The sequence below is a fragment of the Protopterus annectens genome, chromosome 5.part1 (genome assembly GCF_019279795.1).
Source record: "Protopterus annectens isolate FY-2018-M chromosome 5.part1, PAN1.0, whole genome shotgun sequence".
Taxonomy (NCBI): Eukaryota; Metazoa; Chordata; order Ceratodontiformes; family Protopteridae; genus Protopterus; species Protopterus annectens.
Window position 1 is genome coordinate 444802295 of NC_056736.1, and position 14337 is coordinate 444816631.

General features: G+C 36.5%; 1 protein-coding gene across 1 annotated transcript in view; it reads left to right on the forward strand.

Annotated features, from left to right (window-relative positions):
- The window catches only part of LOC122803216 (prolactin receptor-like), a 288478-nt gene extending 274656 nt beyond the window's left edge, over positions 1-13822 (forward strand). Inside the window, exon 8 of the mRNA XM_044072822.1 lies at positions 12401-13822. Coding sequence (XP_043928757.1) covers positions 12401-13255 — 855 coding nt within the window. The 3' untranslated portion in view covers positions 13256-13822. The remainder of the gene's footprint in view (positions 1-12400) is intronic.
- The last annotated feature ends 515 nt before the right edge of the window (positions 13823-14337 follow it).

Here is a 14337-nt window from a genome sequence, read left to right on the forward strand (position 1 = left end):
TGACCAGTGGGTCCAAGAAGCATGGCAGAGGGATGATGTCTCTGGCATGTGTAAGTATTCATATCAATAACTGTTTACCAAAGTCCAGCCTGTGTATGTGATGGATAGGTATGCATAAATGTTTCTCTATCTTCTTTACAGCTCCAGCTGAGTGGGCTGCGAACCAGGAAGCCCATGCCAGCAGGTTGCAAAGGCTGTGTCGTGAGGCTGGTGAGTAACAATCTAGTTTGTAGTATTCATACCAAATAAATATAAAGGAGTAGAATGTCACCTGGCAGTATTAAAAATGGGTATGGTTTGTACTGAATAAACTAGACAATATTACAGTAATAGTCTCGTATAGGTTATGTATAAATAAAATTATAACTGCCTGTCAATAAAATTCAAAAACCTGAACTGGTTGTGTTTACTCTGGTATAGTATTAATTGAAATGTGTACAGGTTATGCATAGCAACTATAGTTCTGAAAGGATTAAACAATCAAGTCTCATCTGACAAAGTTAGTGCCTCTGTAAGACACGAGATTAGCTGATATGAAATCTTTCATGCACCAAGATCTGATATCTGAATAGGGTCTATATTATATCAGCGAACACTTAAAAAAGTGAACGCTGATTGATCGACCTTATGTAAGCGAAAGCTTACAATCTCGAATTGTCAGATCAGCGATTTTTTTCCTAGGGAAAAAAATTGCTGATCCAAAACACATACACACAACACAAGCACACCAAACAAACAGAAATCCACACACATACACCTAAAATATGACACCTAACCCTACACTAAACTATGCACACACCACTAACTATCCACTTACCTTAACCCAAACCCTAACCCTAAGGTCCGTCACTATCGCACACTCACCTCACCCACTCCCTAACCCTAACTCACCTAAATCCGCCCTAACCCTCATGCCCACACAATTGCACACATACCTAACCTGAGCCCTAACCCTAACTCACCTAAACCACCCTAACACTCACATCCACAGAATCGCACACTTACCTGAATCCGACCCGTAACTTTCCACCACAGCACTGAAAATACCGAAGCAACAGAAATGGACAACCGAATTCTTTCCCTAGGAAAAAATTTGGGTTTCTGCTGCTTCGATATTTTTCACTTTCGCTAAAATAAGGTTGATCAATCAGCGTTCGCTTGTTTAAGTGTTCGCTGATCTAATATAGACCCTCTGAATAGTAGTGTTGTGTTAACCACTGTTTTCCACACTGTGCTATATCAAAAGGTATGTATAAGAATTTATGTATAAGAATGTTGTAATTACAAGGTCAGATTGTACAACAAAGAGAGAATAAGACAGAAATCATACAAGGAAAAGACTGCAGTTTCTTAATAGCGCCTTATGATGAAACACAAACTTGTTGTATTTTTAGCAGAAACACCCACGGTTTGAATCCCGGGAGTGGTAGTAAGCTGTATGCATAATTTCAACTAGGATTTTGTGAATATGTGAAGAAACAGTCAAGTAGTGTCAACATAAATTCCCTCCACAGGTCTATAAGGTAAGAGATGGTATAAAGTAGCTATAAGAAGGCTGTAGTTATACTGTGTCCAACACCCACTGTCCAACCCCAAGGCTGCAAATGACAGTAAGATAAGTACATACACCAAGTGATCTCCCCCAAGAAATATTCAAAAGTATCATAATGTCACAGCTACCAGTCCCTGCTACCAACAACCAGGGTGACTAATAGAAATAAAGGCAGAGTATGTCAGTAGCGTGCGCGCGCGCACACACACACACACACACACACACACACACACACACACACACACACACACACACACACACACACACACACACACACACACACACACACAGTATGAGTGCACATATGTAACCCTGACTATGTGAATATGGGTAGAAACAGTCAGGTAGTATTAACAAACATTCCCTCCACAGGTCTTCCAGGTAAGAGAAGGCATAAAGCAGCTATAAGAAGGCTGTAATTATACACAGTGCATAAACATACCACTGCCCAACCCAAGGCCATAGGTTGTTGTAATAATACCTGTAGAGTAATGATTAGAGCAATGATCATTAAAGCTGTGAGCACTGTAAGAATCTACATTTGTAAATTGACAACTCTCTCTCTCCCCATCTTATCTTTACCAATAATCTAAACACATAAATGAATGGGTATGTTTTCCACCAAACCTACTGTTGGGACATGTGTCCTATTGTTCTACAAATGTTGAAATGTATTCCAAATAATGTTCCCTGTTCAAATACTATAATTGGTGGCCTGTTGCTATCAATATAACCTGTTTGGCGGTGCAATGCCCATTGTGGTTCCATATATGCATGCGTTCTGTTTGCTATGCAAATGTTCCAAATTAGTTGTTTTGGGTTAATGGGAATACTCATGCATGCTATTATAACTAATCCTGGAATGTGTTTACCATTACTAACCAACCTATGTCCTAAAACTGCAACACCATAGCATGTCTGGGAAGACTGATCCCAGTGGATCCACCTCTCCCGCCTCATCTGGCCGTGGCACCAGGCCCCAGCACATCTGGAACCCACCGCAGGACCTCCTTGTCCACTGGTCCTAAACCACCATAGAGTGGAACTGTCTCAGGGGATGGGACTCATCCCCCCGGGTGCAGGCGCAGACAAGATCCTGTCACCCAAAGCCAGGTCCGGGTTCTGGTATGTAGTGAGCTCCGCAAGGAATTGGGAGATATGCCAGCTTGAGGGCCACATGGCATGATTAGAGAGTCAGCCTTCCCCTCCTGCTCAGCCCCCAGCACAGCCACCCATGGGGCTGTGAAGGTGCAGTGGTGACTACCCATGAGTGGGGACCTCAGTCCTACTGTATCCATTTGGGGGCTTATGGGCTTCCGATTACAAAATACCCCTCCCTGTCCAAGGTGTTTACCCCCACATGTGTCATATACTGCCCCTGTATGCTGTCTTGTCTGTCTTGTTTGTCTCCCTACCCAACCTACCTCCCCAAATATGCCTACTATCCTTCCCCAACATCCCACTCTCACCTTAAAAAAAAGGGGGCAATCTTTTTCCAAAAAAAAATGTCACCCCATACATAGCTGTCCATTTCGCAAACGTGTCCACTGGACACATGTAATCCAGTCTAATTGGTTTCACAACACATTATGAGAGGAGGTTGGCATAATGGTTAAGGTATTTACCTTACAGACACAAGGTGTAGGGTTTGATTCTCACATAGAGTAATTGGCTAGGGTTAAAATGGCCCACAAGGGCAGTTAGCCTAGTACAAATCTGTGAATTTATCTATGAATTATTGTTGTCCTCACCCCTCTCTCAGGGGGTTGAGCATCCAAATTTACCTCCAAATTCAGTATATATGCACTGTTGTTGCTGTAAAAGAAATGGACAGCTATGGACCTTCCCCACACCCATCCTGCACATCCCTAGCTATCTTTCATATTGTTTTTCCTTCTTCATGCCCCCTTTTTTACCACTTTCCTATCACCACTTTTTTCTTTTCTTTTAAAGAAATTAGCATGGGGTAAGAGGAAGTAAGCAGTAGTAAGCAGGACTAAGTCTATTTGCACAGTGCTAAGCAATGCCTACTCAGATTAAGCACTTTTAAGGCTATCTGTCAGCATAGTTAACCAGAAGTTAGCATTGCTTAGCGCCATGCAAACCTGCTTACAACTGCTTAAAAGTGCCTTAATCACTCTGTATCCAGCAGCCCTTGTTTTGCTCAGCAACAAAACAATCAGCCCTTGCAAGTCTTGAACCCAGGACTATGTATACCATAGCCAGAGCAATTTACCACTAAGCCATCTGAGCTGTAGATAACGCTGATGTTTTTTCAAACATATCATTCAATACAGTCATTCAAGAGTAAAGAAAAGGCTTGTTAACATTAGTCGTGCTGTACATACATATAAATGTATATGTGTATGGAGATGCATATATATATATATATATATATATATATATATATATATATATATATAAACATTAATATATGAGATATATGTAGAGATATACATATAAAATATATATATATATATATATATATATATATATATATATATATATACACATACATATATATATATATAAACATCTCAGCATGTACTTAACACAAATTTTATCAATATCAGTATATATATATATATATATATATATATATATATATATATATATATATATATATATATACATATAGGTTCATAGGTAGGTACTAGGCTATTGTCCCTAGGGCCTATTTATGCTAGCCAAAAAGGTACCCTGGCTTTCGCCGCCCAAGAAAATTATTTTGCTGTGCCCCTGTTGAGCAGAGCCACAGAAGTGGTCCCTGGGGTGAATTTCCTATCTCCCATCCAATCATCAAGATTTTTCTTGAAGAGTGCTAATGAGGAGCTTTATTTGAAATAGGTAGTTTGTTCCAGAGTATGGGAAGTCTCTGGGACAGGAATCTTTCCCTCCAGCATGTTCTGTCTATTGTGGTGACAAGGTTTAGGTCCCTAGACCGTGTAGCTTGGAGGGATTGGGATTTCTTTAAGTTGAGGTTGTCCAACAGCTCTGGGTTTGACATAGCTTTGTATGTTAGGCAGAGATTGCCTCTGAGTAGGCGATATGCGACAGAGTAAAGCTGGAGTTTTTTGAGATGGTCTGCATAGGGCATCTGTTTGAGGCTGGTAATCCTCTTTGTGAGGTATTTCTACAGCCTTTCTAGTTGTTATAGATGTCTCGTGAGGTATGTACCAAAAGGGGCACTGTATTCTATAATGGGTCTAATGAGTGATGAGTAGAGGGAAACAATTACCTCTTTTTTCCTGGATGAGAAACGTTTTGTGATAGGTGTGCCACATAGAAGGATTTCCTGACTACTATGGTGATGGGATTATCAAAGGAGACACTACTGTCCACCTGTGTCCCAAGGTCTCTTATCACACTTTCAGTGTTAAGTAGACTATCACCTATGTGGTAGGTCATACGCACAGAGTTTTTACCAAAAGGGATGACAATGCACTTTTTTGCATTGAGCTTGAGGCCATGGCTTTGACACCAGACATCTGTCTCAGTGAGGCCCTTTTGTAGGCTAAATATCGAATTTCTTTAAATTAAATTGTCTATCCTCAGTCACTACACTGGCCTTTTTACAATTCCAATAATTGAAAATTCAACAGCCTGCAAAAATTCCTAATATCCAAAACAATATCACATTCTGAGCCATTATGATGGTATGAAATTGGGTCTTTATTTAATAACAAAGTTTCATAATCAAATACTCCATATGTGGGTAAGTTAACAAGTAAATGTTCAGAATAATTCAATGCATTTTCCTAAACAGGTTCATGGTCTTTCTGTTTACACTGCTTTTATCATCATATCTAAACATTATTTAAATAATCAGTTTGTTTGACATCAATGTCTGTACTAGAACAATTAATTGTGTTTATTAAAAAGTGGATGCCAGTACAACAGACTGCTTCTATGTTGTTTTTGGAGCTTTTACTTAATTATTATGAGCAGCAAATTATTAAGCTGTTTGATAATGTTAAGAAATGTTCTAAAGCATTGGAACAATGTGCTTGATATCAAAGATGAACAGTTCTGTGCCCAGTTTAAGCATAATATGCAAGGACAATCTTATCTTGGTTTGTGATTTAGTGATCTTTACTATTAAAAAGAAGTGTGACTGTGAGCAATAATAAAGGAATTATAGTTTTTGTCTGACTTTCAGAACTTGTACAGTCAGAACAACTTTACTGTACTTACTTTAGTGTTTAGCTATATATTGCCTGTGTGATTTTTGCCATAGAGGTTGATTTAAGTTTTCTTTGAATTCAGTGGTTACTGATTTTGGTTATTCTTTTCTTTTTATAATATTTTATTAATTTGAAGCTGAATATGGATTCCTTAAATGAATATGCAATTAATGATTTGCTAAGGCACAAATATCTAGTACAATATAATACATGCTATGCATGTTTAAAGGTAACAGCTGATAACTCTGGTGATCTGTGCTCTTCATGTCAAAAGTTGGATGATTTGCTTAGCATTATTAGAAGTAAATCTAGACTTACTGAAGATGATTGCACTTGTGCAATTGGCATGGTTTGGAGAACTGTTGTTGCATATATTAATGACTCCACTGGTAAGATAAATAATGTTTGGTAAAGAGCAAACAGAACACATTTAGAAAATTATGTGTATATTGTCCGCAAAGATCATTCAACCCCTATGAAAGAAGATGATGCCCCTGACAACTTTAGAATTCTGGATGCAAGTATTCCACAATCTGAGGACTCATATGTGGGTAAGTTAACAAGTAAATGTTCAGAATAATTCAATGCATTTTCATAAACAGGTTCATGGTCTCTCTGTTTAGAAAGAAACAAAAAAAAAGAAAAGAAGGAAGAAATTCACAACAAATAACAAGGAATAAAAAGAACCTGATTAATATCTGTAAAGTAAAGAGAATACACCCTAAAAGGGACACTGCTTTGTTATGTAGCACACAAATTACAGGGAATAATAAAATTTTTCCTATCAGAAAACCTTCAGTCTATAGAGAAAGGCGTTATTTTTCCAAAAGAGAAGGTAGAAAAAAGAGACAAGGGGCAGGTGAAAAGGAAAAAATCAAAACTGAACATGGAAGGATTAAGGAACATTACTGTATGAAGAAAGCACAGAAAGACAGATGTTGACTACATGTCTCAAGCTGTGGATGTACAAAGGCAGCTGGATAAGAGTTGTATGCTTGAAAATTTACTATGCAATGAAAACAGTGAGATTAATAAGACTAATGGTGATGAAGATAATTCCTTTGTAACAATTGATAGAGCAGATGTTACTCTATTAGAAGCTGAAGATTCTTCAGATCTGGTCAGAAAAGCCATTCTTGTAATTGGAGATTCAGTTATTTGACGAACTGATACTAATATCTGCAGAGAAGATAATGAACATCAAATAGTGTTATGCTTGCCAGCAGCAAAAATAGAAAATGTGAGACAAGCCTTGAAATGTCTTAATGTAAGGAAGTATGGATCTGTTTTTATTCATATTGGTACAAATGATCTAATTGACAAGGACTCCCTGACTGTTTGTAGGAAACTTATATCCCTCTTAGACAGTATAGCTTGTACTGGTGTTAGGACATATTTTAAAATCACATCTAGAAAGGATAGTCAGGTCACCACGAATGAAGTATTTTTGGGTAAATACCAACATGGAAAAAATATCCTGTTTTAAAAAATGGAAATATATAGAGCATCCAAGCCTAGTTTTGGACACACATCTGTTCAGACAGGATGGCGTGCATTTGAAAAGATCAGGGAAGAGAATTTTTGCAGAAGCTATTTTGCAATACTTAACATACACTAGGCACGATTTTTACCAGGTCAAAAATTTAACAATTCACAGATAGCAACATTTGATGGCTCTCAGATGGTTGTTAATGCTAGGAGTATTAATAATAAAGTTTTTTTTTATTATTGGAAAATCTATATTCCCACAAGACTGGGATCTATATCATATGAGCGAATAGGAAAAAAACGCTCTCATAATCTCAGAAGTACCGGACCTCAAAGTGCTTGTTCTGAGATCGCGGTACAATGAAGAATGGAATATTTGCCATTTCCTCACTGTAATGTGATCTTGGAGTTAGAATATATATTTAGCAGGGGGTGTGGGGGCACAGCCCTCCACCATAGCAAGTTCAAGGTCTGGTACTTTCGAGATTGTGAGCGTTTGTGTTTTTTTTCTATTCGCTCATATGATATAGACCCCAAGACTGATGTAGCTATTGTTTGTGGAACATGATTAAAGAACAGTTATTAGAAACCAGTTCTGTCAGGGTATAAATGTTTTAACTGTAACAGACATTTTAACAAAAAGTCAGGTGGAGGTGTCATGATAGGGATTAAAGATAATTATAACACCTGTGATTATTGCATGTTCAATGAAAACGCCAATACTGTAGACTGTATAACTGTGACAATAGACAACCCTGGAACATATACCAATTGTTGGCGTGTATAGACCACCAAAGTCAAGTGCAGATGACCTACAGGAATTCATACATTTCTTGCATGAAACACAGGAGAGAAGAATAATATTAGCTGGGGACTTAAATTTACCATAAACAGATTGGAATAATATCGATACAACAACATTAGTAAGGAAATTATTCACAACATATATTCAGGAACAACAGTTGCTTCAGATTGTAAAAAAAAAACTACCAGGGAACGGAACATGCTAGACATTGTTTGTGTTCCTTAATAAATTACTGTTACTTCAAGTCAGGTTTTACCACTGCTGATGTGCAGTGATCATGGGGTTATAAAGGTTAATTTGTTGCTAGATAATTCTGCCAAACTGAAATCTAAGATAATGCATAGAAGGTTAATTACAGATTATGTGGAAGCAAAATAGTCACTATGTAAAACTAACTGGAGTGATATGTTCAGTGGAAAAACTACAGATGGAATGTAGAAAGTTTTGAAAGAGAAATTGTTTTGAGTGCAAAAAATCAAAAAATGTTTAACATCAGGATCTAGGCATACAAAGTCAGGGGAATATATCTCCATAAGAACAAGATACCTGATTAAGGTGAGAGACAAAAATATAAGAAATGGAAGAGAGGTTAAAATACAACTTTGAAAACTGAAGAAAACAAGTTGGACAAACAAATTAAACATAATGTGAAACAAGATCAAGAAAAGTTTGAACAAAATGTATATAAATATATTGAGCATAATAGGAAACCTTTTAATAGATACATAAGATGTGGAAGGAGTAAACATCGATAAACCACGTGCAGATTCTAAAATTTATTCTCCGACACAACATATTATAGATATATTTATAAAATCTTATACAAAACAGTTTGGCTACACAGATGGGATGATAAGTTGTCCTAGTAACATCCAAGTAACTTCAGATACTGGAATCAAATTAGTTTATATTGAAAAAGAACTGCACAAACTGGATCCAAACAAAACACAGGGAGGAGACAGAATTAATAATAATGACCTGAGAACACTTCAGCAAGAACTTACAGTATCATTATATCTATTATTCACTAGTTCATATAAATATGGGCGATTCTTCAAAATTGGAGACATGCGCTTATTAAACCTGTCTTTAAGGGAAAGGGGAGTAGGACAAACCCAGAGTCATATAGACCATTAATTCTACTTTCATGTTGTGGAAAAAAATGGAGAAGGTAATACTGGATACGGTATTGTCAGAATTGGATAGGTTGGGATTTGAAACCATGTATCAGCATGCTTTTGTTGAAAATAGATCTATTACCACCTGTAACATGATGTTCTATAACAATATAATAACAGCTATGGATGAAAAATTGTACTGTGATGTAATTTTTATACATTTAACTTCAGCGTTTTGACAGGGTCATGCACAAAACACTGATCAATAAATCAGACAACTAGGTACTGCTCTACTCTTGACAAGATGGATAGCTGCATGGCTTACAAATAGGACATGGCAAGTATCATACAGCAACTGGACAGGTGAAATTTGTGGGTACAGTCAGGGTGTCCCACAGGGCTCTGTCCTATCCCTTATCTGTTTAGATTGTATCTTTCAGACCTAACTTTTTCATCTGAGGTGTTCTGCAGTCTATATGCAGATGGCCTGAAATTGGGTAAACTGATTACATGTATTAAAGATAAGGCATGTCTGCAAAAGAACTTGACTAAATTGAACATTGAGGCACAGGAGAATAATAAGTTGATAAATATTTTGAAAAAGGTGATTATTTAATATAGCACAGAGTTATTGAAACTGTAGACTCATTTAAGGATCTGAGTATATGGATAGATTCAGCTATGAGTTTTTCTAGTCATATCAACCAATTGGTTAATGATAGTTATAGAACTGCAGGTTGTATAAAAAGATTTATAAAGTCTAGGGAATCAAAAATGATAAAGTCATTGTTTGTTAGTTACATTAGACCCAACCTTGAGTCTGGAATAACAATATGGAAACCTTATAAGAAAACAAGCATGAATAAAGTGGAAAGAGTAGAGAAGAAATATAACAAAGGCAGCTATGGATATGAAAATTTAAGTTATTATGAAAGACTAAAATATCTAAACTTGTACATTCTCTCATGTAGATATCTGAGAGGAGATCTCATTCAGATATATAAGGAATTTAGAGACAACTACCTCTGGGAATGTTTGGGTTTATCAAAAAGTACTAGAGAATCATCAGATAACCTATGTAGAAGATTCTTTAGAAATGAGAAGTGTACTAATTGGTTCTCTGACAGAGTAGCTGATGCATGGAACAGACTACCAAATTACATAAAAGCAAGTACTAGGTCATATGTTCATAGATTAGTAATAGTTGAACTGCCCTTGCGACTCATTTTCAGCCTAGCTAATTATCCCCTGTGAGATTCAAACCCTGTACCTTGTGCTTGTAAGGAAAGCACCTTAACGATTAGGCCACCCTCCCAACCTAGTTTAGATATTTTTAAGAACAGTCTAAACACTTATTATGGGAACAAGTGTTTTGATATATTGGCAAGCTAGAAGGGCATTAATCCCCATGCTTGAAATATTTGTATGTATGTATGTATGTACATATGACCTACCTTAAAAATAGGAAGTTAAAATAATCACAATAGTGATGTTAACAATTATGAAACTAATACTATATTTACTTGGAAGAAGAATAAAAATGTTTAATAGATTTGCAAATTCTGAAGACAGAAGATAATGCATCACATTTCATTGGTGTGTGTGGGGTGTATATGCATGCATATACATGCACACAGCTAGAAGAAAACATGTGAAAGAGGGCAATTGTTATCCTGTGAAGATAAAGTATATATGCTTTAATGTTTTCATGTGTCCCAAACACTTGCTGACCTCCAAGCCAGTTACTGTGACTGTGCTCCACCATTTTCTGAGTAAGCAACATTTAAAATGCAGCCATGATGGCATTTTATTATGCCCCCTAGCTATTCTCCTTTCCCATTGCATACATGCTGAAGGAGTAGGCATGCATTGGCTTGCATAGTTGAGCTCTGAACTCACTTCCCCAAAGAACACAGTCCCCGAAGCAACCCCCAAACCCAGACAGACTGCTCCTGCTAGGATTGTGATTTCCACTGGGAATAAGTTAATGGAAGACATAGGTGAGCAGAATTTGCTTAATCATTACTATCAGTCCCTGGCCGGCTTCTATAGGACACATACTACAATTCAAACTTGGTTCAATGGGGTCATAGTCTGGACACTGTATGTCACAGAACCATCACTACTACTTTTCTATCCAAAGGTGTAGTTAGGAACAGATACGTTTTGGCTAAATGGATGAATAACAAATTAGCTTAAAGACAACTAAATGCATTATTAACAGGGTATATGGGCCATAATGCATTCTGATTTTTTTACAGAAACATGAAAGACTATTGTCTTCATTTTATGTTTCTCACAAATAACAGTGTCCATATTTAATGTATTTCAAATCATGGGGGTTGGTTTCCAGATTTTAAATAATCTAATGTAACTGTATTTTTCTAATGATAAAGTAACTTGAACAATCCTTATCAAATTTGCAGAGACCACGGCATCATTTTTTTAATCAGGCAGTAGTATTTCTGTGACATGGTTATGTTTTCAATTTATAATACTTAAAAACAGGGAACACTTAACTTTGTAAATCTTAGAATGGAGCCTAAAATGAATGAACTGTTAATGAAATGCACTGCATCTGAATTCCAGGGTAGCTTTCCAGTGACATTTCTATTTTTTCCATATGAAATACAATTCTTCATGGCAAAGGTAAGTCTCTACTCCCTTTGCAGCTGCTAGCCATCCAAGGACCTGTAATGAGACCAATGCTTAGTGTGATCGGCACTGACTGAGAATAAATAACTGATGCTGCTCATTTTTTTTCAGTGTGGCCTACAAGGGATTTATAGGATATGACTTCCAGTTTTATGTTAACATCCAGTTAAGGTGGTATACCCAGCCATATGCTAATTGCAAGAACTGAAGAGCTTCATAGCCTAGGTCTTTAACTAACAAACTAAGGTATACATGACTATGGAATATGTTGGTGTGCAGTGACTTGTATTATTATTATTATTATTATTATTATTATTATTATTATTATTAGTATTATTAGTATTATTAGTATTATTAGCAAATTGGTCCTAGATACTGATTCATTGTTTAGTCTGACAGGGTTTTACTATACATAATTTGATGCTGATAAATGCTATATTTTAAGCACATTATATAAGCTGTAAAACTTAACAAAAACTTTCTTACAAACAAATCAGTGTTGTGGTTTGTTAAAGTATCTTAATTACACAAACAAGTATCTGAAAATGACACTCCACATCAAGACTACATATTCTGATTGTTCTGTTTTGTATTTCAGAAAGGTAAAATGGATGAAATTGACAACATACTGACTTCCTTCTCTAGCTATGCTCCAACTCTAAATATTGAAGAAATCTGGGACGAAGTCATTGAAACTGGTATGGAAGCAAGCTATACATTTTCTCAGAAAAGTAATCTCATAGGCTCTGAAGATACAGAAATCGTATTAAGCAAGCCACCCATGCCATCAGCAGAAGAAAATTCCGTACCTCTTCAAGACAGCCTTTGTTCAGAAAACAGCGACAACAGCGATCAAATAGCCGGAGGGCATGATGGCATGGAGTCTTTGTTGGCTGTGGAAAAGGCTAACATTTTGCTGGATGGAAAAACAGCTAAAAATATATATAAAGCATATCAAACAAATGGAGAAGAATTGCATATTATGTTCAGTAACCTGGAGTTTTATACACGTGTGACCGGAGTTAGCAGTGATGGGACAATGCAGCTCTATCCCTGTACACAGGTCCAGGGCCATCCACTGAGCTTCCCTAATAAATCAGCAAGTGGACAGGTTAATAATATGTCGAAATTACAGTTGCTTTCCTCTGCACAGACTACACTTAACATGTATAATAATGATTGTTATCACACAACTGGACCAAAAGGCTCTCCTCGATGCTCCTGTCTGTTTGCTTTAAATAATGACATTATGCCAGGTGATTCAAAAACGGATGCATGTTCAAAATCTAAAGTACAGAAACTTTGTTTTCAGGAAAACTTTGCCCCAGAGGAGAACCCTACAGGAACAAGCCTATCCAATGACTATGTAATGTCAGAGCATATCCAACTTATGACTGCTTTCATATCTCACACAAATAGTCATCATAGAACCATTTCAGACTCAGAAAGTTAAGTGCAGAGAAAAGTTATATGTGAAGAAGTCATCTGCTGAGTTATTTCACTCATATAAAAGAACTTAATTGTTGAATATCCTGATGTTTTCCAACTCAACATCTCCCTGGGTATAATAATAATAAAAAACAAGAAGGTAAAAATGTCTCAAAACAGATAAACTGAATGAATTCATGATGGCAACAATGAACTGTGAAAGCATCATATATTTAGGTGTAGCTGCTGATATCTTCAGTTACTAAAAAAAAGCTTAAATAGCACAACACAGCTGGGTTTGGACATTAAGATATATATACATTGTAGTACTGATGTGTGAACATTTATGTAGCCTGAGTTTTAGGGAACATTTTTACACTGGTTGTGTGTTATCAGACAGCACCTTTGCAAAGTGTCATGAAAGTCAGAAATGTTAAAACATTTTAAAATGCATGAAAATGCTTTAGACAGAAGTTTCAAAAGAATGCATATTTTTTGTAGACACCGTTACTGTTTGTTTATTTTTCTCTAGCATGTTTTCTCACTAAGGCTAGATATCTACATTTTATTAATCAAGACATACTATTTTCAGTTTCAGAGTATTATGCTATACCAATATGATTTATGTGCTCTAAGGAACATCGTTTGAGTCTGGAATACATCAGAGTTTTAAAAATGTTTCACCTTGACTACTGAAAATTCATATATCAACATTAGACGTAGTACCTTTGTCAAATGAACATCAGAATGTTGTATGTTCTCAATTTTGTGTGTGTGTGTGTATGTGTCACTTCAGCCTGAACTTCCTGGATTTGGAAAGCAACACTTATACGGGGGTGGGGTGGGGGGGGGGGGGTAACACTCCAGAGGTTGAAATACAGTTACAAAATATTTGGCTATCCTCAGTTCAAGTTCAATGCAATGTGGAAGCAAAGTGTTATAGATTTTATTACAGGGTCTCATACTTATGATGTAAGCAGTCCAGTGAAACATGATTCACCAAAGAAGTGAAAACATTATAGTTTCAAGTCAGGACATTATCCCCTTGGAACCTGCAAATAAATATAGCATATTTTAAGGTCACTGCACATTTAAGAAGGCTATATG